Source organism: Olea europaea, chromosome 10 (genome assembly GCF_002742605.1).
Source record: "Olea europaea var. sylvestris chromosome 10, O_europaea_v1, whole genome shotgun sequence".
Classification (NCBI taxonomy): domain Eukaryota; kingdom Viridiplantae; phylum Streptophyta; class Magnoliopsida; order Lamiales; family Oleaceae; genus Olea; species Olea europaea.
Window position 1 is genome coordinate 16,429,022 of NC_036246.1, and position 25,856 is coordinate 16,454,877.

Below are 25,856 nucleotides of genomic sequence, written 5' to 3' on the forward strand. Positions count from 1 at the left end.
AATAATTAAATTGTAGGGAGGTTAAAATCATCTAAAAAATAATTCTCCATTGATGTGATACTTTAATATATTATAAATTATAGATATAATAGCTCTAAATTCATATAATTCAAAATTCATCAAGTTAATATTCATTGAATTTAGATTAATATGAATGTTAATTAATTGAAAATTAATAATACAAATTTCATAAACGACAATAATTATGTAGTATTTATTATATATTGAAAAACAAAAGTAAATTATTATTGAAATATTGGAATTGTAGGGGGTTTAAATCGTCCAAAATTTGATTTTCTTGTTGTGATATTTTAATATATTATAGATTTAATTCGACTTTTAGTTTCAAGTTTTTCCGTTGAAATTTTATAATTGACTAAATGTAGAAATTATTAAGTAAATAATTTTTTTTAATTATAATCTTAGATGTTTGATATGTATTATTTTTAATTATTAAATAATTTTTGGAATGTTTAAAAATTAAAAATAATATTAAAAAAAAAAGGTTTTTTTATCACTTAACCTCCTCTTCTAGTCACGCTTTACGTTTTTTAGAACACATATTATAGATATGTATGCAAGTATGTTCGATAATTTGGATTACCTAATCTTGTTTAGTGTTGTCATTACTTACATGCCCTACATGTTCAAACAGCTTAGTGGCAGTAGAGCTTTTCTACGATAAATCTGCATTCAATCTTGAATCACGACATGAGCTATACCAAATCGGACAAACATAACTCGTAACTATATTAATAACTATAATGCTGCGATTGCTAAAACACAAACCAAGACGAATCATCAGAGGATCTGCAAACTGTAACATTTGGCATTTCATTCATAAGAGCACAGAAAATACGATATCTTTGTAATGATGACAGAGTTAGGTAAATGCTAACAGAAAAATAATTGTAAACCCATAAAGCTGTTTAGCAACTACCATCTTCAGAACATGGAAATTCCAGACTTCATTATGTTACTTAGACATGTAAAAGAGTACAAGTCTACTGAGTCCGCATTCTACTATTTTCAGCAGCCCTCACTTGAATAAAGTATGGATGAGCCTGGGATAAGATCAAGAGTGCTTTAGAAATTTTTATTCAGCCAAATAATAGCTAAAAAAGGTGAATTTATTCCGCAGCAGCAGACATGTGATGAAGTGAAGCTTAACAGTACTTTAAACAGTCGTCTGTAAAATTTTTGATCTTCAATAGTGTAATGCCAAAACCTAGTGCAATGCAAGTGTATAATTCCATTTTGATCCAAGAATGAAAAGCCCAACTCAAAAATTTGAATAAAAAACCAAGATGGCAAGAGAAAGAGAGACCAATTGCAGGCATACAAGTACAAGAACTGTGAGATTGCAGGCACCTGAATTCTGGAGCTAAAACCCGCTGTGATAAAGGGTTCTGCCAATGAAGTAGGTGATAAAGAAAGGACGAGAAATATCACCCTCATTTATTCAAAAAATATGCGGATAAAATGACAGACGGGAGTGAATTATCGATGCAACAAAATGGAAAACTACGCAAAGCATGCAATCGAAAGCTATATATTGCACATTCTTGATGAGAAACAGCTGAAATAGAAAAATTGAAAATAACTTGTTGATTATGCGTTCCATTATTAGATTGATCATCTAGGAAGATATGGAAAGGCTGTCAGAAATCAAGACCAATGAAAAGATATTTCTTGGAAGCAAAGTGAGGCTTAGGCATGGGAAACTCCACATATTCTCCAACTGCAAGAAAATGGAAAAAAGTTAAGACACAAAAATTTACCATTGCTTCTTTAGCTGTTAGCCTATCTTGATGATCATACTGGAGAAGCTTATCAAGAAAATCAATGGCCTGCACATGACATTAGAAGAAATCGGATAAATCAACAGTGATGTTGTACATGATGACCAAGGACGAAAAATTTTTGGGAAAAAAAGAAAAAAAAATAGCCATAGGTCTATAAATGAATGACCTCAGGGGAAACGAGATGCTGATTATTTGAATTGATAAATCTAGACCAGGGCTTCCTGCTGTGCCTGGGAGTGAAGCAGCATTGTTAGTTTCTTATTATTTCCCAAGATAGAGACAAATTAGGATGTTTGCAGATCAATTCCAGTTATCAAGAAAAAGTAAATGAGAGATGAGACTCAAATTCTACAAGCTGTCTCTTTTGATAACTTTTCTTTGCATTCTTATCTCATTGTATTTCCAGCTAGGTTCTGCAGTGGGCATGGAGACAAATCATATTCTAGTAGATACCTTCCAACAAGAGCATCAAGTTGAGGATCCAGTTCAAGATGATATTTATTCAAATATGCGTTCAACTCATCTGTACCGAGCACCTGTAATCACAAATCATACCATCTAGTCTGTATTACCTAAAAAATAAAAAAAAATAAAAAAAAAAAAACAATAACCACATATTGGAAAATTCAGTTTGTGGTACGCAATCCATACGCCCAAAAAAAAGTTCTACGGATTTCTGTGGTGAAAACAAGTACTAGTACAGAAAGAACCCAAAACCTAATTCATTGGAGCTCATAATAAAATAAATGACTACAAATTTTAATCAAAGATATGCCAATTATCAACAGGAAGTTTAAATTTATGCAATTCAGGCAATTTGTGAATGAAAAATTCAGTCCTATAATCATGATTTTCGAAAAGTACAGAACCAATTTGCAGTTTAAGCCCATCCCATCCACAATCTGAAATCCTATTGCTGTATTGAAGTATTAGGCTCTGTCATGCATGAAGTAGACCAGATAACATTGTTTGCAAAAACACTCAGGATTGGGTCTACAAGATACCTTATAAATGTGGATTTTCCAAGATGATAAAATCAGTGAATTTGGAAACTTGAATTTTTTAGCTTAGCATTATTGGTCCTTAATATTTCCAGTTTCCCATTCTGCAAGTTATGAATTGGTAATAACTTCCATACTTCAAGATTTTACAGAAAACAATCATAAATAGTGTAAGTAATGATATATTCTTCCATAAAAAATATGGGGTCCCAAACAGATATTGAAGATGCTATATCACGCACATCCAGATAGATTCACCAAACCAAGGTTCATCTAGTTTAGCGATAAGGACGTGTAGACAGTTCCAAAAGCTTCCAAAGCAAGAGGCAAAGATACATGTAAAGAGAGGGAAAACTCAATTAATTTCTGTAACCACTTAGGGTATAACTCACTTTTATTACGGCTTGTAAGGGGAGGTGTCCAAAGTACATATAAACTCACAATGCAAGTCTTTCACCTGCGGTGTGGGATACAATTAAATTGTAACATTCCACTTCTACTCAAAACTGACATCCACGGCAGCCATTTTTCCTAGCTTGTTAACTCCACAAAATTAGTCTTCTATTGGAAATAATCCTCCTTGGGTCACCTTGTCTGCAACAAGGGCCCTCAAGAAGGTGCCAAGTGTGATACAAATTGCAACAACCACTTTGAATAGAATTTACCCTTAAAACCGACTTAAAAGGGGAGGATGTCCAAAGTCCTTATGAACCCACATGGCAAGCCTTCCGTGAACGATGTGGGATACAATTATATCATTTTCTTATTCATATTCACCACCATTTAGGCATCCATATTGTGAATCCTACTTAAAGAGTTCTTTGACAACAAGAAAGAACGTCTCTTTTTCTATCTAAGAGGAGTTTTAGATTCCTTAAACGAAGTTTAAACATCTCAAAACTCATTATAGAGATCAAATTGTCAAGAAAGATGTTTGTACCAGGCAAAGGAGCTCAAGTACTGGAATATAATGAAACTACCCAAGTTAAGGAAGACACGGACGTATAAAACATATAATGGGCATCCGCAACATATTATGTATAGACATGGACACGTGTGTTTGACATATGCCAACAGGTGATCTTTAAAAAAAAAAAAAAAAGTATTTACAAAAACGTCACTGACACTTTGCTTAAATTCTTTATAATTATTCATTTATCTTATTATTAATTTTTCTGGTTGAAATATATTAAATATTAGTACTTATTTATTATTTAATCATAATATTGAGTTAAAAATATATAATATGGGAAAGTGTCCAACCAAACCAAGGTTATCGACGTCCTACATGTTAACAAATGAATGAGAACATGTTTAGCCCAAATTATTCGAAATTTCTCCAAAGTGATGTTATATTTGCATTTCACTACTCATGCTTCTTAATGTTCAAATTATCTGGAAATTAATTGCCTTTGAACATGAACCTTCAAAATTGTCTCAATCTGCTACTTTATTGTTTTTGCTACATAAATTGTTCTGTTCTAAACAAAGCTTGCATTGCAGAAAATCTTTAGGAAAACCCTTCATGTCAATGAAGTAAACAATTATGCATTCATTGAGATCATTTGTGAATTCGAGCTTCACTCTAGGGCCTGCTTGGGAATCCCCCCCACAAAAACTAATTTTGAACGATTTTTCGTAACAGCTTTTATGAAAGGTTGGAAAAATCGGTGCTTGCAATTTTTGTTTTTTTGGCACCAATTTTGTATAGTTTAAAATCCACCCAATATCGATTAAGTAATTTTGATAGGTTCTCTCAACCCACCAAATCAATAAATTTTGGCTATTTCTCATATTCTATTGTAATTTTCCCTTTTGAAAAACAATTATTTATAACCAACATATTTTTTTTCAAAATTAACTTGTAAATAAAAGTATATTAACTAAAAAGTATTTATAAGCAAAAAATTACAATATAATTAAAAAATTACTTATAAGCAAAGTATTATTTATACTAAAAAAACCACTCATGTAAAAATTTGTTATAAAGTAAAAATACAACTAATAATAGAAAAATTCACTTATGAAATATTAAAGTTACTCATAAGTAAAAAAAATTGCTCATGTAAAAAATATTTAAAATTAGAAAATTAACTTACGATTGTAATGTTTAATATTTAAAATTAGAAAATTAACTTACGATTGTAATGTTTACTTATAAGTAAAAAATACTAACTTTCAATTTTAAGTAAATATTAAGTTAAATACTAACTTATATGTGAAAGAAATAACCTATAAGTAAAATATAACTTAAGAGTCAAAAAATTTCATACAAGAAATTATAAACTAAAAATTTCACTAAGGAACATATATGCATTTTTATTCTTTTAAAAAACTTTCAGAACCGATGGGCAATAAACTCCCAAGCATAGGTTGGACTGTTTTAAAAACCCGTCACTAAAACCACTCAAAATCGTTCCGCTCATAAACGCTCCAAAACGGCACTTTCAAAAGGCTCATAACCGGTACTCCAAAACTCCCATGCAAGGCCCTTAATGTCTATACAAACACAATTTGAGCAGTTTCTCGTCATTTTCTGAAATATCAATGAGTTGATTACATCAAAATCCTCTTATACATTCTGTATGGTTTATTTTCACAGATTTTGTATTTTGCACTTTCCGAGGAAATCTATTTTTGTAAATGTAATTGCCTATACAATAGGTTGTTAATTGAATTATTCAAGCGTAATAAACTCAGTATTTCACTAGGAGTGAAGTGAAAGAACTCCTCCATTCTGTTTCGGAGAAGAAAGAGGATTGTTATTGTTGTTAGTTCAACCATCCAATCCGATATTGGAATAACCCACTGAATTATGATTATTGTATTGTCACTACTAGTAAATTTTTAAAGGTACCTTTGGTGTTATGGCCTATGGGTGTAAGTTTATTAAAGAAGTACTATAAATCCAGACAGCACATCTTCTGCTTCCCAATTTATGTGCAACTATGTACTCTATATCACTTATAGTTTACTAGGACATTCATTGAGCACCATAGTGCTACATCATTTGTATATTCTCCTAGATTAACACCACACAAAAACCTGGATTGGTAAATCTTTTAAAAGTATCTTACAATTGTTAATTGGCCATGTTAACAATGTTCTACTCATTAAGCTATTTTAAAATCTTGAGTAGCTGAAGCAGTTCTCTAGAAGCTGCTCTGCATCAATTTACACAACTGAAAGTTGAATATAGTTCTCAAAGCCCTATGGAGAAAACAGGTCAAGAGAACTTTTGAAAAATGACTACTCTTCAAATGTTTTAAGACACCAATCAGCACATTATTTCATCGAGTTACAGCCAGTCGAATACAGTTCTCAATTTAGGATGGTCATATGCTATATTCAAAATTACCTTGGCAATTTTGACAAGCTGATCATGGTTGTCATGGCCGTAGAAAAATGGCTCCTTCCGGAAAATCTGCTGATTAAAGGAAAATGAGAACTAGTACAGCTATAGCATTCAACTATGCAAGTTTCTTACAAGAACAGCTCTCACCATTCCAGCAAACATGCAGCCCAGGCTCCACATGTCTAAGGAATAATCATAGTCTTGCAAGTCCACAAGTAGTTCAGGCCCCTTAAAGTACCTGAATAATTGTTAAAATGGAGAAAGTTGCCAACTAAGAATCAAAAACGTAATTTAGTTGAACTCTTTATCATCATCAAAACAGATGGAATGTTTAGCATGGGCATCGAGGAGAAGAGAATAAACAAATGGATGAAAATTTAGTTCTAATCAATTAAACAAACCTTGAAGCCACTCGGACATTGTATTCTTTACCAGGATGATAGAATTCAGCCAAACCCCAATCAATTAGCCTAAGTTTTCGTAGTTCATGATCAATCATAACATTATGAGGCTTGACATCTCTATGCATTATCCCTTGTGAATGACAGTAATCTAATGCCTGCACATTCAAAAAGTAATTGATAAATTAAGCATGCTATTATCAGTGGAACATCTATGATATGACGCTAACTAGGAACGAATGAACTAGAATATTCCATGTTGAAGATTAAGATTAAACAAAAAAATGTATCCCCTCTCTAGCTTAAGTTTTAGATGGGTGGTTCAACATTGTATCAGATCACAGTCTAGGGTTCAAGTATTGCAGCTATCCACTTATGAAATTGAGCATGTAACAGGCATTTGAATAAAATATATAACTTGGAGTACACACAAGGGGCGTGTTGAAGATCAAATTTAGATAAATAAATGTAACCCTTTCTAACCACTTTGGCTTTTAGATGAGCTCGCTCAAAACTCCCGTATTGACAAGTGAACCAATAGTAACTTGAATTCATGGATCAATCAGCATACAGCTAAATATATCTTGTCAATTCTAGCATATAATCTACTTTGATGAAAGAGAATATTTTAATGCAGTTATAAACTAAAGTACTTAAAGTTTCAACATAGGAGCCTTAAAGATATTGACAAAGTTTACCAACCCAGATTGTCTGGTCAACCTCGGTTTCTGTTCAAATTAGTATACTACTATCCTGTGTTAATTTATATCACGAAAAATATAGAAAAGAATATATTAACATCCTGCACAGAGATTCAAGGCAAGAAAAGTTCAAGCCTCAAGGTCGTATGTATTGGAGATAATATATTGTAGTGAAGTAATAGCGTAAAACTGGACATCATAAGCATGTACCCACAAGCTAAAGGCAAGGTCACATGTTACTCTTAACATTTATATTGATCTAGGTGCCATTACAACTTTAAGATGGGCAGGAGGGATCAAAATAAATGTTCTTAGCTCCATTTATTTTCCAGACGTAATTATATTAATTTTGTAGGAAAACAAATTGTGTTAATTTTCACTATTTGATACAATGAACGAATACAATTTATAATATACAGAAAGTAGTAAATAAGGAAAATTCTAATCTCCTAAAAACAGTAGGAAATAAATACATATTCTATACTACAATAATTATGAAATGTAAAATATTCTCAAATCAAGTTTGGCTCCCACCCTTATTTGGTAGGATCCAGTTTCCACAAATTTCAAGAGGCTTATTCAATCACATAGATCCAGATTAAATATGCCTGTAACATAGTTATTTTATTCATTCAATTGATATTGGAAATCCAAAAGAAAATGCAGGATCTAAGTATATTGGTACTCAAGATCTAAGTCCCAGCGTCCTAGGCTTGTCCGATACAAGATCAATTCAATTTTATATTCTAATAAAAGCATGCACATACATGAATGCTGCATAAACTGACACATGCATGTGCACATCATGAAAACACACAGAAATTAGATAAAAGTAAACCTTCAGAAGCTCGTATATGTAGTAGCGTATGTCATAATCTGTCAGAGTTGGGTACAAGATTTTAAAATCTGTACTATTCACAAATTCAAAAATTAAACTAGGAGTTTTTGAGTCCGAATCCCTGACAATATCAAGCAGTTTCACAATATTTGGACCTCCACAGAGATTCTGAAGTATTTTTATCTCCCTCTTTATCTGCACAGTTTCAAATTATACTGAAAATCAGTATGTGTAGCAATTTAATATATTAAGCCACCAAAGGAATAGTACATGAATCAACAAATGCAAATGAAAAGAGCAACCCAAAATATTAAGCCATCAAAGGCAGAGCAGGTGTCAAAACACGTCAGAGAGAAACCAAGTTTTTCCAAAAGATGCTTATGATATGTACAGAATCTAGTGATTAATTATGATTAATCATGATTGATGTATAATTGATTATGATTGGTGATGATTGACAAATGATTGATCATGGTTAATATATAATTAATCATGATTGATATATAATTGATTAAATCTTCCCATAACTTAGGCGGATTGTTAGGCTAATTTCTTGTATCCTAAATTAGAAAATTATTTTTTCCCTTTTTATTTTTATTGTTGTACTATAAATAGGGTGTAATAGGTTTATACAATCCAATGAAGAAATATAGAAAATTCTTATTTCATTCTTCATGGTATCAGAGCTAGTTTTCTCCTAAATTGAGCTAACAATGGAGGACGCTTTTGTCAATAGATAGGAATCGGTGACTTTGGGAATTCGAGCGAGTCAAACCGAAAAACAGCAGTAAGAAAAAACTACTCAGTCCACTCTAGGCAGCAACACTCCAAATTCAGGTCAATTAGAAAAGATCACGGAGATGATTGTTACCCCTCAATCCTTTGGTTAGTCATCAAAAAACATTCCTTCTGGTTCCTTAGCCCATACAAGTAATCCCTTAAAAGCCTTAACCACCTCCCATACTCATGCTCCCTGGATTATAGATTCGGAAGCATCTAACCATATGTCTGAATCTTATCATCTATTTTCAACGTATTCAATGAATACAATAGGATTTATGGCTACACAAACTCTTGAGAATAGTTCTAGATATGGTCCAAGACGGTGCTCTGACCAATTGAACTACAATCCCAGGGAAATAAGGGATCTAACAGAAAATTTATTCACCATGTGCGAGAAATACGAAAGTAAAAATTGTAGATGGATCCCTTTCTCCTGTTGTAGGCAAAGGACGTATCTGTATCTCCGATTCTATCACTTTAAACTCAGTTTTCCAGGTTCCAAAATTATCTGGTAATTTGTTGTCTATAAGTCAGCAAACTAAACACTCTAACTGCTTTACTAAATTTCTTTCCTCTCATTGTGTCTTTTAAGACCTGTCATCCTGAACGATGATTGACAGTGCAAAGAGTGTGAAGGACTCTACTACTTTGAACAGGCTAAAGTGAGTAACCAGTGTCAAAATGCTACATGTGATTCTGTTTTTTCCCTCTAAGAATAGTAGACTCCTGTTAAGGCATTCTAGGATGGGTCATCCTAATTTTCAGTATTTGCGACATTTATTTCCTACTCTTTGTTCCAATAAATTGTCTCTTGATATTCAATGTGAAGTGCATGAACTTGCAAAGCATCATCGTAGTTCATTTCCAAAGTCTACATACAAACCCACTAAGCCATTCACTATGATTCACAATAATGTTTGGGGTCCTTCTCATATTCCTAGTTGAACATGCACAAAAATGGATATCACATTCATAGATGATCATACAAAACTTTGTTAAGTCTATTTACTGAAAGATAAAACCGAAGTTCGTTATGTTTTATCAATTTTCACTCTATGATTCAAACGCAATTCAACACCAAAATACAAATTTTATGTTCCGACAATGATACTGAATATTTCAATTAGTGTTTGAGTCTTTATCTTCATGAACATGGCATCATCCACCAGAGTTCATGTGTCAACACCCTCAACAAAATGAGATTGCCGAACGAAAAAATAGATACATCCTTGATGTAGCTCGTGCCCTAATGTTCACTACTAACATGCCAAATTTTTTTTGAGACTATGCTATCTTGATTGCAACCTATCTCATAAACAGAATGCCTAGTCAAGTCCTTTCATTTATCACCCCTCTTCAAAAATCTCAAGATGTCTTTCCTTACTCTCAACTTAGTTCCACTCTTCCAATTAAAATCTTTGGCTGTCCAGCATTTGTACATGTCCATACACACTAGCAAACTAAACTAGAACCTTGAGCCATAAAATGTGTTTTTTTTATTATTATTCACCTACTCAAAAAGGTTACAAGTGCTATGATCCCATATCACATTGCACCTTTGTTATCTAGATGCAACATTCTTTGAAACCACTCCTTTCTACCCGAAGTCCTCGATTCAGGGAGAGAATTTAATTGAATCTTAGATCTCAAATCACTCGACCGGTGACCCTCTTTTCTTTGATTTTTCCCCAAACACTAATTGTATCACACCATCATCATCCTCCACTCCTTTAGCGGTTACAGAAAGAAGCTTACACTCAGAGGAATGTGTAGAAAAATAGCAAAATAAAGAGGTACTGGTTTACTCACGAAAGCCAAAGTCAAAGCCTAATGAAAATCTCACACCTGAGGTACTGATTGTGTCTGAGTCGGTGGCAACTCCACACAACCAAGAGTCTTTCCCTTGGTCAGATCAAGTAATAGAACCTCTCTAATACTCCTAAATCTGATGATATTGATTTATCTATTGCACTCAGAAAACAACCTCGTTCATGTACTCTCCATCTGATTTCAAAATATGTATCCTATAATGCATTGTCCACAGAGTATCGTGCTCTTACTTCTTAACTTGATAGTGTGAAAATTCCTAAGAATATCCAGGAGGCATTGAAGATTCTTGAGTAGAGAGAAGCTATAATGGAGGAAATGAGGGCGTTGAAAAAAATGAAACTTAGGAGGTGATGAATTTACCACATGGGAAGAGAACAGTGGGTTGCAAATAGGTGTTTACTATGAAGTACATAGTTGATGGGACGGTAGAAAGGTATAAGGCTCATCTTGTTTATTGTCAGGGACAACCAAATTACACTATGTTCTACTAGCAGAAAAATGGGAAGAATATAATTTTTATTGTACATGTGGACAACATCATCCTAACTGGAGATAATATCAAGGAGATGGAAAGATTGAAGAAGGTCTTAACCGTTGAATTTTGAATTTAAGGATATGGAACAAGTGTGGAACTTTTTGGGAATGGAGTGGCTAGATCGAAGAAAGGGATCAGTGTCTCTCAGCGAAAATATGTCCTTGACCTCTTAACTAAAACGAGCGTGCTCGGCTGTGAGTCGAGTGACACACCCATTGAAGTCGGAAGAAGGATGGAAGATGCAAGAAAATCAGTTGAAAATGAAAGGTATCAGAGGCATGTTGGAAAACTAATCTAATTGTCATACACTAGACTTGATATCACTTTGCGGTAACTGTGGAAAGCAAGCATATGCACTCGCCAAAAGAAGCTCACCTAGAAACTGTGTACAAGATACTAAGGTATCTTAAGGAGACTCCAAGTAAAGGTCTATTTTTCAAGAGATGTGAAAGAAGGGAAGTGGAGATCTTTACACATGCTGATTGGGCAAGTTCAGCTAAGGATAGAAGGTCTATTACTGGATAATGCACTTTTGTGTAAGAAAACCTAGTCACTTGGAGAAGTAAAAAACAAAATATAGTAGCCAGTAGCAGTGCTGAGACTGAGTTCACAGATGTTGCACAAGAGATATGTAAAGGATTGTGGTTAAAAAAAACTTTTAGAAGAACTACATACCGCAACAAGATTATCGAGCAAGCTTTGTTGTGAATTTCTCTCAATCCCGTTTAACATGACCGAACTAAGAATGTAGAAGTAGATAAACATTTCATCAAAGAAAAGATGGATGATGGAGTTATTTGTATGATCTACGTTCCTACAAAAGAACAAACTGAGGACATTTTCACAAAGGATTACCAAGGCACAATTTTGATGATTTCGTCTGCAAGTTGGCTATGATCAACATCTACGATCCAACTTAATGGGAGTATAGAAACTAGTGATTAATTATGATTGATATATGATCGGTGATGATTGATTATGATTGATCATGATTGATATGCAATTGATTAAATCTTCCCATAACTTAGGCGGATTGTAACTAATTTCTTGTGTCCTAAATTAAAAGATTATTTTTTTCCTTTTTTATTTTTATTGTTGTACTATAAATAGAGTGTAATATGTATGTACAATCCAATGAAAAAATATAGAAAATTCTTATTTCATTCTTCAATATTTGAATCGGTTCGGTACGACATCCCCATCAATAAGAATTTTGGGTAAGTATCATTGACATTCTTGCAAGTTCTTCTTTCAATATAATTACTCAAAAGGATTTTCCAAGTTCCATAAAGCATCAAGAGAGGGCATGTAGCATGGGCTACATTCAACAAATGAAACCTAAAACTCTGTACAAGTTGAATTTCGACCCCTACAAAATCTTTCCTCATATAACATCATGATGATAAAAAATTTCAGTAGAACAACGATAGATCGAATGTAGTTGTGAAAAAGAACTCATGCAGCTGACCTTAAATTTATCGGGAGTAAGTAGGATGGGCATGAGGTTGGGTTGTTTGATTTTTTACCCAACCCAAACCCAACCAACATGGTCGATTTGATCTAAAATCAAACCAGCTGAACCCATTCATGTGTTTCAACCCAACCCAATCAAGTTTCGATTAGGTCAGGTTGGTTTGGTCGGTTTAGACATTAAAAATCATAAAAATATGCTTATAAAAAACTTATCATAACATAAGGCTTCCACCATGAACAAAAATTTGAAAGCATGCATGAAGGAAAATGCATATATTATACAAATTATCATCTCGCTTAAAGGAAAAAATTAGCCTAAAACCTACATTTGCAAAACATAAATGAATAATCAATTTAAAATTTAAAGTTAAGAGTACCAAAAGGAATAAAGGCCGACGATTAACGTTAAGCCTAGATGCAAATAGAGTTGGCGACGATCGACGGGCTTGAACGAGAGAGATTGAGAAAGGCCAGCATTTAGCTTTAGAGCTAGAGAGAAAGAGGAAGTACGAGAAAAATGATAAGGCATAACTAAGGCCATGAGGTTTCAACTTCTTAATTTTTACATTTGTTTTTTTCGATTTTTGAAGTAGCAGGTTGGGTTGAGTGGGTTTTATTGGCTTTGATGGATCAACCCGTAACCCAACCCAACCCATTTTCTTCTAAAAAAACCCAACCCAATAGAATTTTAAGAAAAAAACCAACCCCGACCGGTCGGTTCAATTTGGGTTGGTCGGTTTTCATGGGTTGTTTCGGTTTTTGCCACCCCTAGGAGCGAGGCTTGATTTTTCTTTTGCTGGCCCAAAAACTATTAAAATTGAACCATGTATAGTAATGTAACAAGGAAAACGTAAATATAGTCAGTGCAGACAATAGAATTCATGTATACTCAAATTTTATTGGTAGCAGAAGATCATGGAAATGACTATTTCCACTTGGTTTTCATAAGAGATGGGTTTATCAAGTGATGGATATATTCATGCAATTTACCGACCAGGGAACAATGTTAAAATATAAACAGTAAAATCATGAATATTACATTCTAGTTTCTACAGTTGAGCCACAGAAATTCAGAAAATTACCTTTTTCTTTTTGACTGGCTTAAGAATTTTGATGATGCATTTTTCATTGTTTGCAATATTAATACCTTCAAAGACCTCACTGTATTTTCCCCTTCCAACTTTCCGAACAACCTCATAGTCATCTTGTTCACTGAATACACAGAAAACAAATTAGTCCATTACACTGAAAACTCATTTATCAAGCACATCTAGGAAAAAAGAAAGGTATCCACTGCTAAAAGACATGTAGTTGCAACAGCCAAAATAATATGAAATGTTCATAAATTAGCATAACTGTAGCAGTGTAAGGATTAGTGCCCTGAAAGCATAAGTTATGTACTAGAACATTTTTTGATCAATAAATAAATTAGATTTATTAATTAGTTTTTCTATATCATATTAAGCCCCTTGTTGACAACCATTAAAATGAGTTTTTTTGGGGAAAATGAGTTTTGGATTGGTGATTTTTTGGAGAATGTACGGTTAAACGGTAGGAAAAAGATTTGAGTTTAAATGCAGATTTTTTTTTTTGTTAGAATGTGTGGTTGAAAATGAGATAGAGAAAAAAAGAGTATTGTTTTAATGGTTGTCAAATAGGGGTTACATAATGAGAAAAAATCATAAAAGCCCTCTGGTTGTTCTAATTGTTAGAATTATGGATATAAATCATTTATATAAAATACAATGCATACCTTAAAATATTAGTCCATGACTAGTGAATAAAGCTGGGCACTTTATTCTGTAAGGTCACACTATTGTCCACTCGCAATGGAGTGAATGTTTTATCTTAACCATCAAAGTGGCGACTTCTGGAGATACTACTGCATATGACAAGCACTGGACTAGTGTAACTTAATTAGCTTAAGAACTGTTGAATGAATTAAATTTTACTACATTATATACCCTATCTTAATCTAGAGAGGGTAATGAACTCGTATCTGTCATTGTATTTGAGGCATGAAAGCTTGAAATTATAATGAGATTAACACTTGAATAGTCGGGATTTAAGAGTATGAGAGAGATTATTAAAAACAGTTAAAGATAATATTTATATGATATGCATTTGACCTTATCTAACAACTTAAATTTTTTGATGCAGTGATTCAATGTGATAAATCAAAACAAGTAAACGTCTGAGTTCAACATTCGCTGGCACCATTTATTCAAATTGTGGACAAGGCTTTAATGAAAAAATAAACAAATCTCACCTATACGTGAGGAGGCATTTGAATATTATATTTAAATGATCTAAAATTTGACCTCATCTATCATCTTTAACTTTTAGATCAAATGACTGGACAAGAATATATAATCATAGTATTGAATCCATCATTCTCTAGCAAGAGGCAAGCGATTCCTTGGATAATTTTCACTATTCAAATAAATCTGAGCACTTCTCAATTAAATAAAATGTATATTGAATTAGTGTAGTTGTGATTAGATCACAAACCTATTATAACATTAGAGAAAAAAATTTAACATGTGGCCTTTGGAGAAAATAAAAATGGTGGGACAAAACGGTAATTTTATTCTGTCCGATGATGAGAATTGGATGGCAATAGAACACTGGCATGTAGATCTGAGCCTCTGCAGTCTTTTAGTCAAATAATAAATATTACTGAGTTCCTATGCTTTTTAATAATTCAAGAGTTTGGGAGTGACTCAATATTAATAGATTGAAATCAGTTCGCCACGAGTTTACGAGGATTGAACTCAGACCATGGAAACTTGAATTATAAGTCTATTAGGTCCCCTGAATAACTCTAATTAACTCAGGGCGATATTGGTATAATTTTTCTATTGTAGGTTTCCAAGCATGAGACAGAATGAAACAGGGACAAAGAGGAAAGGGGTCTTGGGACTGTGCATGGGTATATAATGAACACAAGGGCATGACCTCCCTACCTAGTGCAAAGAGTTGCCCCCTCTTTCTTTTGCACAGTGAGACCCCTGGGTGTATATTGAATCCAACCAAATCCGAGTTATTTGTCAAGGAAAATTGTCAACACACTTGTGCAAACAGGCTTAGCAGAATATTCAGAAAGGCTTAGTGGTTGGAGGTACGAATCAGATTCAAACAAGCTAAGATTCTTCTGGGCTACCAAGGCCACAATAGAGTAGTTAAGTTTAATTATAAGGCTAAGTCAAGGTAATATTGCTGGATTTGAACGCGTAATTGGTTAAATTATTTTAATTGTTCACATTTTCGCTCTCCTAGATCTCTCGAGTTTCATATCGAGCAACCAGATAGCAACAAAGTAGAAAATTTATAGCCGGCTAACAATCAAAGTTTCCGACAAATGTACGAGTAAGGTTTGTGTAAGATCTCATCTTTCTAGGATAAATATATCATATATTCAACAACACTTTCATTGATACCATGACTTTAGAGCGAAGAAAAAATTGTTTAGAGGTAACACAATAGGTGTGAGCGTTTATTACAGTAATTACTTCAAACCTGGAAGGTGGAACCTAGATAGCAGCTTTTCAATTATGAATTAAATACATGAATAAAGGATGTGGTACATAACAATGAAAAGCATAAAATCCTTTACGAAATCATTATTTGATTAAGAATGGGAAAATAAGATGGAGACACCCAACCAAAGACTAATAGACTGATATTTTTAATTAAAACAAATATAAAAGAAAATAAATAGCAAAAAGAAAGGCAAAGAAAAGGAAATACATAGCAAAATCATCCTCCAACAAGCTGTTAAAAACTTCCTGCAATCCCTCCCACCATGTGCAACTCCATTTACACCCCCGCACCGCTGTCTACAACACCCAAACCATTCTGCATCCCCCCCCCCCTCTTTCATGTCATTCTGCCTTCCCCACTCTCACCATTGTCCCATTAGTTCCTATCTCCCCTTCCTACCCACCCAATCTCCCCCCATTTCCTCCAACCTGCCTCCGATGAAATTTCAGGGTGGAAGTGAAGTAGTTTTCTCATTTTTCTATTTGTTTTTCTTATTTAATTAAAAATAAGGTATAATTAACCTTTTAATTCTGCTTTGACTTTGTCAAATGGACAGAAATTGTCCATTGGAAACCCACATGCTACAAACATTGATGGTTCATATACCAAAAAATAACGGTCGAGTACTCCGAAAGCAGAAATCCCATAGGTTGGGAACCTCTGGAAAGAATTAAAGGAACATGATTTTAATTCTTTTTAAGCTACTTAGGGAGCAAAAACTCAAACAATGATTTTACTCAGAAGGAGTAACAACACCAAGTTAAATGATGACTACCTTAGGAAAGAAATAACTTCTAGGCTTAGGAAAGAAATTGATCATGTTTACAATAATAAAGTGTCTTTTTAAAAATATACTATGCAAGCATCATCATTTCAGTTTAAAGTAGAGTTTTATTTAGATTTGATTAGATTAGTTCAAGTATTAAGATAATGTTTTAGTTTATTAGTTCTTTTTATTTTAGATAGGTTGTTCAATAAAAAGACAGCATATTTCATTGTAATATTCAACCATTGAATAAGTGAATAAATTGATAACCTTTTACCCTCAATTCTTCTCTTCTTTGCACTCCTTTCCTTTCTTCATCCTCACTTATTCATTGAAAGATATACATTCCTACGTCAATTTGGTACCAGAGCAAGTTTTCTTTTTCCTTTGACTCAAATCCAGAAATCTACAAAACTTAAACAAACTGCCGTTCCCATCCAAATACACACATACTCCCAAACCATGCACAAATCCAGGGTCAGCAGCAGCAGTTTTTCCAGTTTTCATAGTTCCAAAAAAATGAGGCAGCAGAAGAAAAAACACAATTTGTTCGCTGTTTTCCTTATTTGTTGTTAGTTTTCATTCGAAAACAAGAAAATGAAGGAGGGCAATGAAGAAAAGAATTGAGGGGAAAATAAGATATCAATGTATTCATATATTTAAGAATTGAATATTACAAAGAATAAGTCCTCTCTTTATAGAGCAACTAATCAAAAATAAAAGAACTTCTAATAAACTAAAACACGATCGAAATACTTAAACTAATATAATCAAATCTAAATGGATACCCCATTATAGTGATGAGACAATGCAGGATATCTTTCCATTGATTATATCATCATTTGCACCTCTCACTAACAAATCCACCAACTTGTATGCTAAGGGAGTTAGGATAATTGATATTATGGCTCATGTAAGGTATTGTATCACCATATTGGATATAGATTGTAAACATAAGATGATTGACGTGTTCCAATATTTTCTTTTAACAATAAAGGAAACTTATCTAGGGAATATATTCACATCCATAGAGACAATTATGACCCTTATATTGGAAGAATTTGACAATATCTCTTTGGACTTGATTACCCTTCTTTGGATAGTGTGAAAAAAAAAAGAAAAGGAGGTTTGTTCTATTGCAACGAACGTGATGGAAAGATTTCGAGAAGTGAGCTAACAACATCATACCTTATTTGTCTTAATCTATAAAATCTTTAGGGTTTCTTTAGATGATTGTAGTACAATAGTTTCCCCCTTTGCATAGAGGATTAAAGTTTTGAACAGTGTATTGTGTTACCTATCTTGATCACACATGTAGTCGACACACTTTGACACTCGTATAGTTGGAAAATTACCTATAGCATTGCCACAGAAGTCAAATATTTCATGTGTCCTCGACCTCGTGCCAAAATTGATATCGCCTACTATTTTTTATGACTTTAACATTGAATTTGTGGTGGTGTTATCTCAGCTGCTTGATGCTCCACAAGTTTCCACGTTATTTTCCAAGACCATTGTTCGATTGCGTACTTTTTCTATAAATATTAAGTTGTTGCCTACTACTTTCAAGCGTATGGTGTTGCTCATCCTTGTGTTGTCAATATTCCTAAATTTCATCCGAGGATCAAAAGACAATTTATATTCGATCATGAAATGTTTTAACTTACTTTAGAAGTACAATATAAATTAGGAGACACTAATGGTAATTATTATGCTTTATTGCGTGTCTCTTTGGTCCGATTTTCTAAGCATGTGAAAAAATGATTTTGGATCATCACACTTGAATGAAAATTATATTTTCAATATAGTAGAATTATTTACTTATCGAGATACGTTCGAGCCTCCGATGCTACAATCATGTTTTTGCAGGCCGATCTACAATACTAGTCCCTTGTGTTCATAATTATGCATAACTATTTGAACGTTTTAAAATGAACGGCACGAGATTTTACTTTTTGGAGTTTGCTATTGGTACTTGGTTAAAAGGTGAGATCATTCCTTTGGTTGGAATATACTTTTGGGAATGATTTACAGCTTCAGTTATCATAAAGTGATCCTTTTTTATATTTAGTTCATAAGAAGGATCGCTCCCCTTTGGAAAAATTCGGCAACATGTTGTCAAGGGTACAATACCGACACTTGGTCAAGACAAAAGATAGACTTCATTGGACTATGAAGTTCCAGTCCACCTTATCAAAGTCGAGCACTAATGTTGGAGGTTCCGAATCAAGTGAGGCCGAGATGTTAGATAGCACGTTGATGGCATTGAAATACCATGAGACGGCGGGTCCGCACAAAGATGGAAGGTGATTGCAACCAGTGGCGAATCCAGGATGTTGAGTCAGCACGGGCGGTCGTTGACTGTGGATCGTCGACCGCCATAAAATATTAAGAGCTCGTTTGATGTCCTTTTTTTTTTTTTGCAAGAAATACATTTTGGAATAGTGATTTAATGGAAAATGTGTAGTTAAAAATAAAAAAAATTGAATTTGTGTGCAATATTATTTTATTAGCGAATGTTTGATCGAAAATAAGAGCAAGAAAAATGTATTATGAAATAAATGGGAATCAAACAAAGCTAAAATTTTAAGTAAAATAATTATTTTGCTGAAGTTGAACATATATAATTCTATTATATGAATAAATCGTACTCACCAAATGACATTGTTGCTTTGCATAATTCAAAGGATAAGAACGGCTTCAATTTTTTCCAATTGCATCAAAATCCCTAAAATCTTACATATATTGTTTTGTTAAATTTAATAGCACAACGTGGCAGTTGCCATAGTGGTCCAGCATTCAACATTTCTAAAAGTAGCCCAAGGTTCGAATATTTTCTGGTGCAATCCTTATTACAAGAATTTTTGGTAAAATTGTATAGCTAAATATGTTATACAATAAATTGAGTGGCAAAAGATTCGAACCCGGGACTCCCAAAATAACTATCCAAGCGGTAACCAACTCGACCAGGAGGAATGGACAGAATAACAACGAATTACCAGAAATATATTCTAAACCTTTATCTATTCTCAAACAAAAAAAAGGGCTCCCGACGGATCAGCACGCGCGGTCGTGGGGGCTCGCCAAGTGCTGGATCCGCCAGTGATTGCAACACTTTCCTTAATTGGGGTAATTTTGACCCTTTTTTGGTAATTGATCATAACTTTGGTTATGGTTATCGAAATCGCCATTATGACCCCAATCTGAAAAGCTTTTTTCGACGCGCACGTCATGGTCACCCAGCTATGCTCGGTGGGCATCAATTTCTAGGCCAAAATCCGCTATTTTCCCCTTCGAATTTCAATTTTTAGTTATTTTTTTCCATTATGATAATGTTTCGTTTGCCTTTTTCTAGTTGATTATGAATCCGATTTGAGCCAAATTTTTGGCAAGTTACTTCTTTTATTCCGTATTTTATTTTGGTGCGATTTTCGGGATTTTGCTATTTTTGGCAAAATTTCCACAATTTCGTATTTTCTCAGCTATTTAACCCGGCTTGTGGGTTATTTTTCATTCATTCTGAATTTAATAAAAGTTGAATTGAATTTCAAAGAATTCCATCTGTCCTTTGATATTTTCACTCGTATTCTTTCTTGAAAATCATCTGTTGCAGCTAGCCTGCAAGATACTGCAGGATAATAGCTATTCTACCCAGCGTCAAGCACTCTTGGTTAGGAAAAAATGATGGAGATAAATGAAGGAGATAGAGATAAGGATAAAGCTGGAGTTAGAATTAGAACATAATTTTAAAATAGAGTTTTATCTAAATATATCTCCTTAGATTTGATTTGACTAGATTATTCTAAGTATTTCAATAATGTTTTAGTTTATTAGAGTTCTTTTAATTTTAGAGTAGTTGCTCTATAATATTCAACCGTTGAATACATGAATAAACTGATATCTTCTTTTGTCCTCAATTTTTCTCTTCTTTGCACCCCTTTCTTTTCTTAATCTTCAATTGTTCGTTGTCACATGCGTCATATATATAGAGAAACGGGGAATTAGAAGGTATGAGAACTACTCTCCCAAGGCATTTCAAATGGGGAATTGAAGATCATGAGTTGATGAAATAAGGCAGCCTATAAAATAAAAATAAACTAGAATGTTTTTTATGTTTATTTGATTTATGTTGATCCTGGTTGCTGACAAAATAACTAGAAAGGGTCTTGAACTAATGAAAGCCTTGAGATAACTACATAAATCTAAAATATGAATAATACTCTCAATTCAGGTTATAAGGGTTGATCTGAGCCAAACTAAACCAAATTTGGGATTACTATAGCTCAACGTAGTATGTCAAGTGGACGCCAAGTAAAGTTAGAGTTTGTCTTGTTTAACTTCCAAGCCGATCTCACACAAGATTGGCAGAGCTGAGTGCTGTGGAGCTTAAACACCTTATAATTTACAAAATAATAATATCTAGATGCTACTTAATTAAGCATGAGCCAGGATACTCACAAGCTGACCTTTAAAGTCTTGGATGACACAAGAGTTACCCAAACTCAAGTGGCCTAGTTCAGTTTACAGTCTAAGTTTAAACAAACATTGAATTCTACAAATAAATTTAGGTTTCTGTGTACAAGATGGAAAATCATAATCCCATTAGATATTCATAGAAATGAATGCATTTAACTATAACGCACGCATACACACACACGCACGCACGCACACAAAATAAGAATTTAGTCTCCAGAACAATAATCCCATTCAAGCCGCAGCAGAAATAATAATGATAGAAATTCTGAAAAAAATTAGAACTTAGTTATAATCAATACATTCAAACTAATAAACCTAATAACACAGACACCAGAAAAATAAAAGAATATAACACATTTAGCAAGCTAATAACAAATGCCAAAAAAATCAAATAAACACGCTGAGGAAATCAGGCAAGAAAATAATTGGGTCTTTGGATATATTTTTACCCCCATTGAACGGTGAGAGACTCGTAATCCCAGTAATCACTAGGGCGCTGAACGTTGATGTCAGTGTAAACTCGAGCCTGCGACATAAGCTGCCCTTTCTTTGTACACAGGAGACTACCCTAGCTTGTAATTCCTTCAATTTTTTTTCAAAAATTAACCGTTCAACTCGAAGCAAAAGTGATTTTTCAAGCTTCAGTGCAAAGATGAACTGTCTTTCAGCCGTTTACGTTGGAGGAGATTTTTCAAAGATTTCATTTGAGTGGAGATTTCGTCTGCCTGCAATTTGTATATGATCATGTTAGATTTAAAAAATTAAATAATAAATAAAAATTGAAGGCTTTGTTTGGTACTCATTTAAATTAGATTTTAATTTAAGTCAAACTCAAACAATCAATATTAATCACATATTTCATGGATTCCACAAATTTTCAACCACATATTTCAAAAACTTTTATCAAAATCTACTAAAAATATAATTTTAATTCCCATCAAATTGAGGTGAAATGTAATTCATAAATTAATTTTAATTTCACTTAAATCATCCAATTTTTATTACCTTTCATGGTACATTTGGTCAACTTTATCAAAATGTACTAAAAATTTTAAGAGTGCACAGAGCATTACACCCCTACATAGAGGGAGGCCCATATAGAATAAAATATCCGTAGGCGGGTTTAACCCATCGTGTACATCACGAGATGTACAAATAATATTTCCTAAAATTTAATGTGTAACTAAACCAAACCAAGTTAAGCCTTGTTTGGCATAACTAGCACTGCCAACCATTGACTGGCATCTCACTTTAAGCCCAACGTTCAAATATTGTAATTAGCTCCAAGTTCAAACATGGACTAATTATACATTTATTTGGTCCATAAAGTTAAGAATGATTTGAAGTTATTTTCAATTTTATTTTATTTCAAGTTAGTCAATAAAGCTTCCTAACCCACTATGATCGCTATAGATGAGATTAAAGTTAAGGGGGGTGTTTGTGAGTCATTTTTATGTAAAAATGTATTTTAGAATACTAAATTGATAGGAAATGTGTGGTTGAAAAATAAAAAATAAAAAGTTTTTGATTTATGTGTAATATTATTTTAATAAAGAATGTGTGGTTAAAAAGAAGAGAGAAAAAAATGCATTTTGAAAAAAATTGGTACCAAACGGGCCTTAAATCCAATGTATAAGTTGATAAGGGTTAACACTAATGTCTACTAACTAAATATTTTCATTCACAAGCAAGCAAGATCGATGGAGCCCATAAAGTGTTTTACTTTCTATGAATTTTACTCGTTATTCGAATTTGACTTTAATAACTAAAGTCAACGAAAATGAACTTTGGAGTTTCATCTTCCTACTTTTAGCATGTCTAAGGCTTAGGTAGGGATGACAATGGGTCGAGACGGCTTTAACCTACGAGCTTGGCTCGGGCTTGTGGCTCGTGAACACGAGCTCGTGATTTTTTAATTTTTTGATAAATTTGCACATTTTAGACCTTTTTTTTAAAAAAAATCATATTTTACATGGGCTTGTCAAAATGGCTCGACTCGTGGAATTGAGTCCTTGCTCTGCTCGGGCTCGGGCTCGGGCTCGGGCTCGGGCTCATCATTTGACGAGCCCGAGCTGCCCATGAGCCGGATTTTGACGAGTTGAGCAGCCGAGCCGATGAATCGCTCGACCCATTTGACATCCTTAGGCTTAGGGGTGACAATCGAACTGAGCGGCTCGTCGACTAACATATGACTCAAGTTTGTATTTAGATGAGCCCGAGCACAAGTTGAGAGGGTCTGTGGGCTCGGCCAATGAGTCACGAGCTCGTGGGGATGGGCCGAACTCGACTCGTGCTTGAATGAGCTTGAGCTCGCTCGTGGGTAGATGGGCCGAACAGAGCTACCGCCCCTACTAAGGCTTGTTCAGCAATGAGATACATATACTATACATAGTGGAGTTAATACAGAATGACCATGTTGATAACCTCTTTTTTTTTTTTTTAAATAATAATAATAAAATAAAAATTACTGACTGATTTGGACCAAAAAAAATTCTCAGAATCAAATTGAAATTTTACAGAAACATTGAGGATCAAATATGCATTTAACCTGTTGTAATTGTTTCAGGGATTTATTGGAATCTAAAAGTAGGTCCCACGCACATATGGTGTCTGCGCATGGATCAAATTTGCTGGAATTGTTTGGGGGAATTTGGGTGTGAATTTAAGGCTCCAATTAATGTGCCAGTACGGTTGGCAACTGGACTGGATGGCGAGCCGGTACGAAAAAACCCGGTTCTGGCTGTCCACCAACTTGTTTCTTGATTGCTCAAATTTTGGCCGAGTCGAGTCCATGTTCCTTTGGAGAGCCCAAGTCATGCCTAAAGTTGTTGTAATATTTATTTTTTAATTTTTTATTGTAATATGTCACATATGTATAATTGAGTAATGTTATTTGTACTATTGTACAGATTGGTTTATATATTGATGATGTAGAAAATAGTGAAAAAAGAAGAGATAATGAAATGACAAGAAATTAGTTAATACTATTCATGTCATCAATCTGTACACCATTATATATAAGATCATTACTCTTTATAGTTGGTCATACAATTTTTTATTTGTTGTAAGAATTCAATAACTTTTAGGATTAAAAAAAAAGGGATAATACGAGTAGGCTAGCTCACTCTTGGCAAGCCCAAGCCACAATACGATTGAGCCTCACTTTTGAGAAAGCTCATGTAAGAGGAATTTGTTGATCATAATTCTATGGTCAACAAATTAGTATCGTCCATGTGAAATCAGAGTAAAGATAACCACGAATTCACTAAATGAAGGAGAAAAAATCACAGAAATCCGCAACTTGATGAAATAAGCTAAGGCAAATTAGGAAGAAGTGAAGATACTAGAAATCGGAGTTGAGGAGCACAGCATGATCCAGTTAACAGCAACATGAATCCGAACAGGAAGAGACTCCAATGAAGTTGCAAGCCATTCTCCCTCCCACTTAATGTTGTCGCCAATGTAAGAAACTATCTATGGCAAAACCATACTGGCGATGGCAGAAAGCTTCAAAGCATTGACTACGAAAAATGCTTTTCTGTGGGCAATAATAGAGGATTCAAAGATATATCTACAAGTAGAATCTAGTTAAAATGATGTAGAGCCAATAACAAGTTTTTCCATGAGAATAGTAGCAACATATGGGTATCGAAAACCTATGACAACTTATTTGATAAAAGGTGAAAAGATCGTCAAATGAGTAGATTTACTGCTTTTGATAGACTCGTGAAGGATATTGATTCTCATGATAGAAGGTGCAAGCAATTCCGTCACCATGAAGATAGAAGCGCTGAAAGTTTAATCAACTCTTCAAGGGTGGAGCCTCATATGGTCCAATGCGAACAATTATTGAACTTTGGGCCCATGCACATTCTAAGCTCCATATTTGGAATTCAATGGTGAGATGGACAATATTTGTCAACTTTTGGGACTTTTTAGGTAACTCAAAATAAATGAACTTTTGGAGGGTTTTTGGATGATTTCGTGGATCTAAGGAGTATTTTTGAAGTCTAGGATTCGAATCATTTGATGCTTTTGGTATTAAGTGATTAATTGTGGAACAAAGAAAGATTTTTTTTTTCTTTTTGGTTTTATCGATTTTAGGAAATTAATTATGGATTATGTGATTGGTGGAAAGTTTAAAAAAATTGGCAGTGAATCTTTAAAAAGCTTTATTTGGGTAATTTGATTCATTTTTTTTATGTCTCTGAATGTAAACTTTGCTCTTACGTATTCTTAGACAGCTTCCTCTTCTTTTCTAATTATTGAAAAATAGACTATTTCGCCAGTTTTAGTCACTCATCTGTGCATAAATAAGTGGAAGTTCACTTGTCATTATTGTTGAATTA

At 33.7% G+C, this 25,856-nt stretch overlaps 1 protein-coding gene across 2 annotated transcripts; it reads right to left on the reverse strand.

Annotated features, from left to right (window-relative positions):
* Positions 1–801: 801 nt before the first annotated feature.
* Positions 802–22,254, reverse strand: LOC111401380 (casein kinase II subunit alpha-2-like). 2 transcript variants are annotated; one of them, XM_023029088.1, is made up of 10 exons: positions 21,957–22,254; positions 13,805–13,934; positions 8,102–8,296; positions 6,563–6,720; positions 6,309–6,399; positions 6,165–6,230; positions 2,259–2,341; positions 1,972–2,035; positions 1,782–1,850; positions 802–1,064 (listed from the first exon to the last, which is right to left on the reverse strand). In XM_023029088.1, exons 1-10 carry the CDS (start codon positions 22,040–22,042, stop codon positions 1,005–1,007), a joined length of 1,002 nt encoding a protein of 333 aa, XP_022884856.1. In that variant the 5' UTR covers positions 22,043–22,254; the 3' UTR covers positions 802–1,004. The 2 variants fall into 2 exon arrangements, with proteins under 2 accessions (XP_022884856.1, XP_022884857.1); XM_023029089.1 differs by lacking the exon at positions 8,102–8,296.
* Positions 22,255–25,856: the final 3,602 nt, after the last annotated feature.

Coding starts and splice junctions, on each gene's coding strand:
- LOC111401380 (XM_023029088.1), bottom strand. CDS start 22,042: ATGTCGCAGGCTCGAGTTTACACTGACATCAACGTTCAGCGCCCTAGT. Junction 13,935..21,956: donor TCTCTCACCGTTCAATGGGG/GTAAAAATATAT, acceptor CTGTGTATTCAG/TGAACAAGATGACTATGAGG. Junction 1,851..1,971: donor AGCATCTCGTTTCCCCTGAG/GTCATTCATTTA, acceptor TGTCATGTGCAG/GCCATTGATTTTCTTGATAA.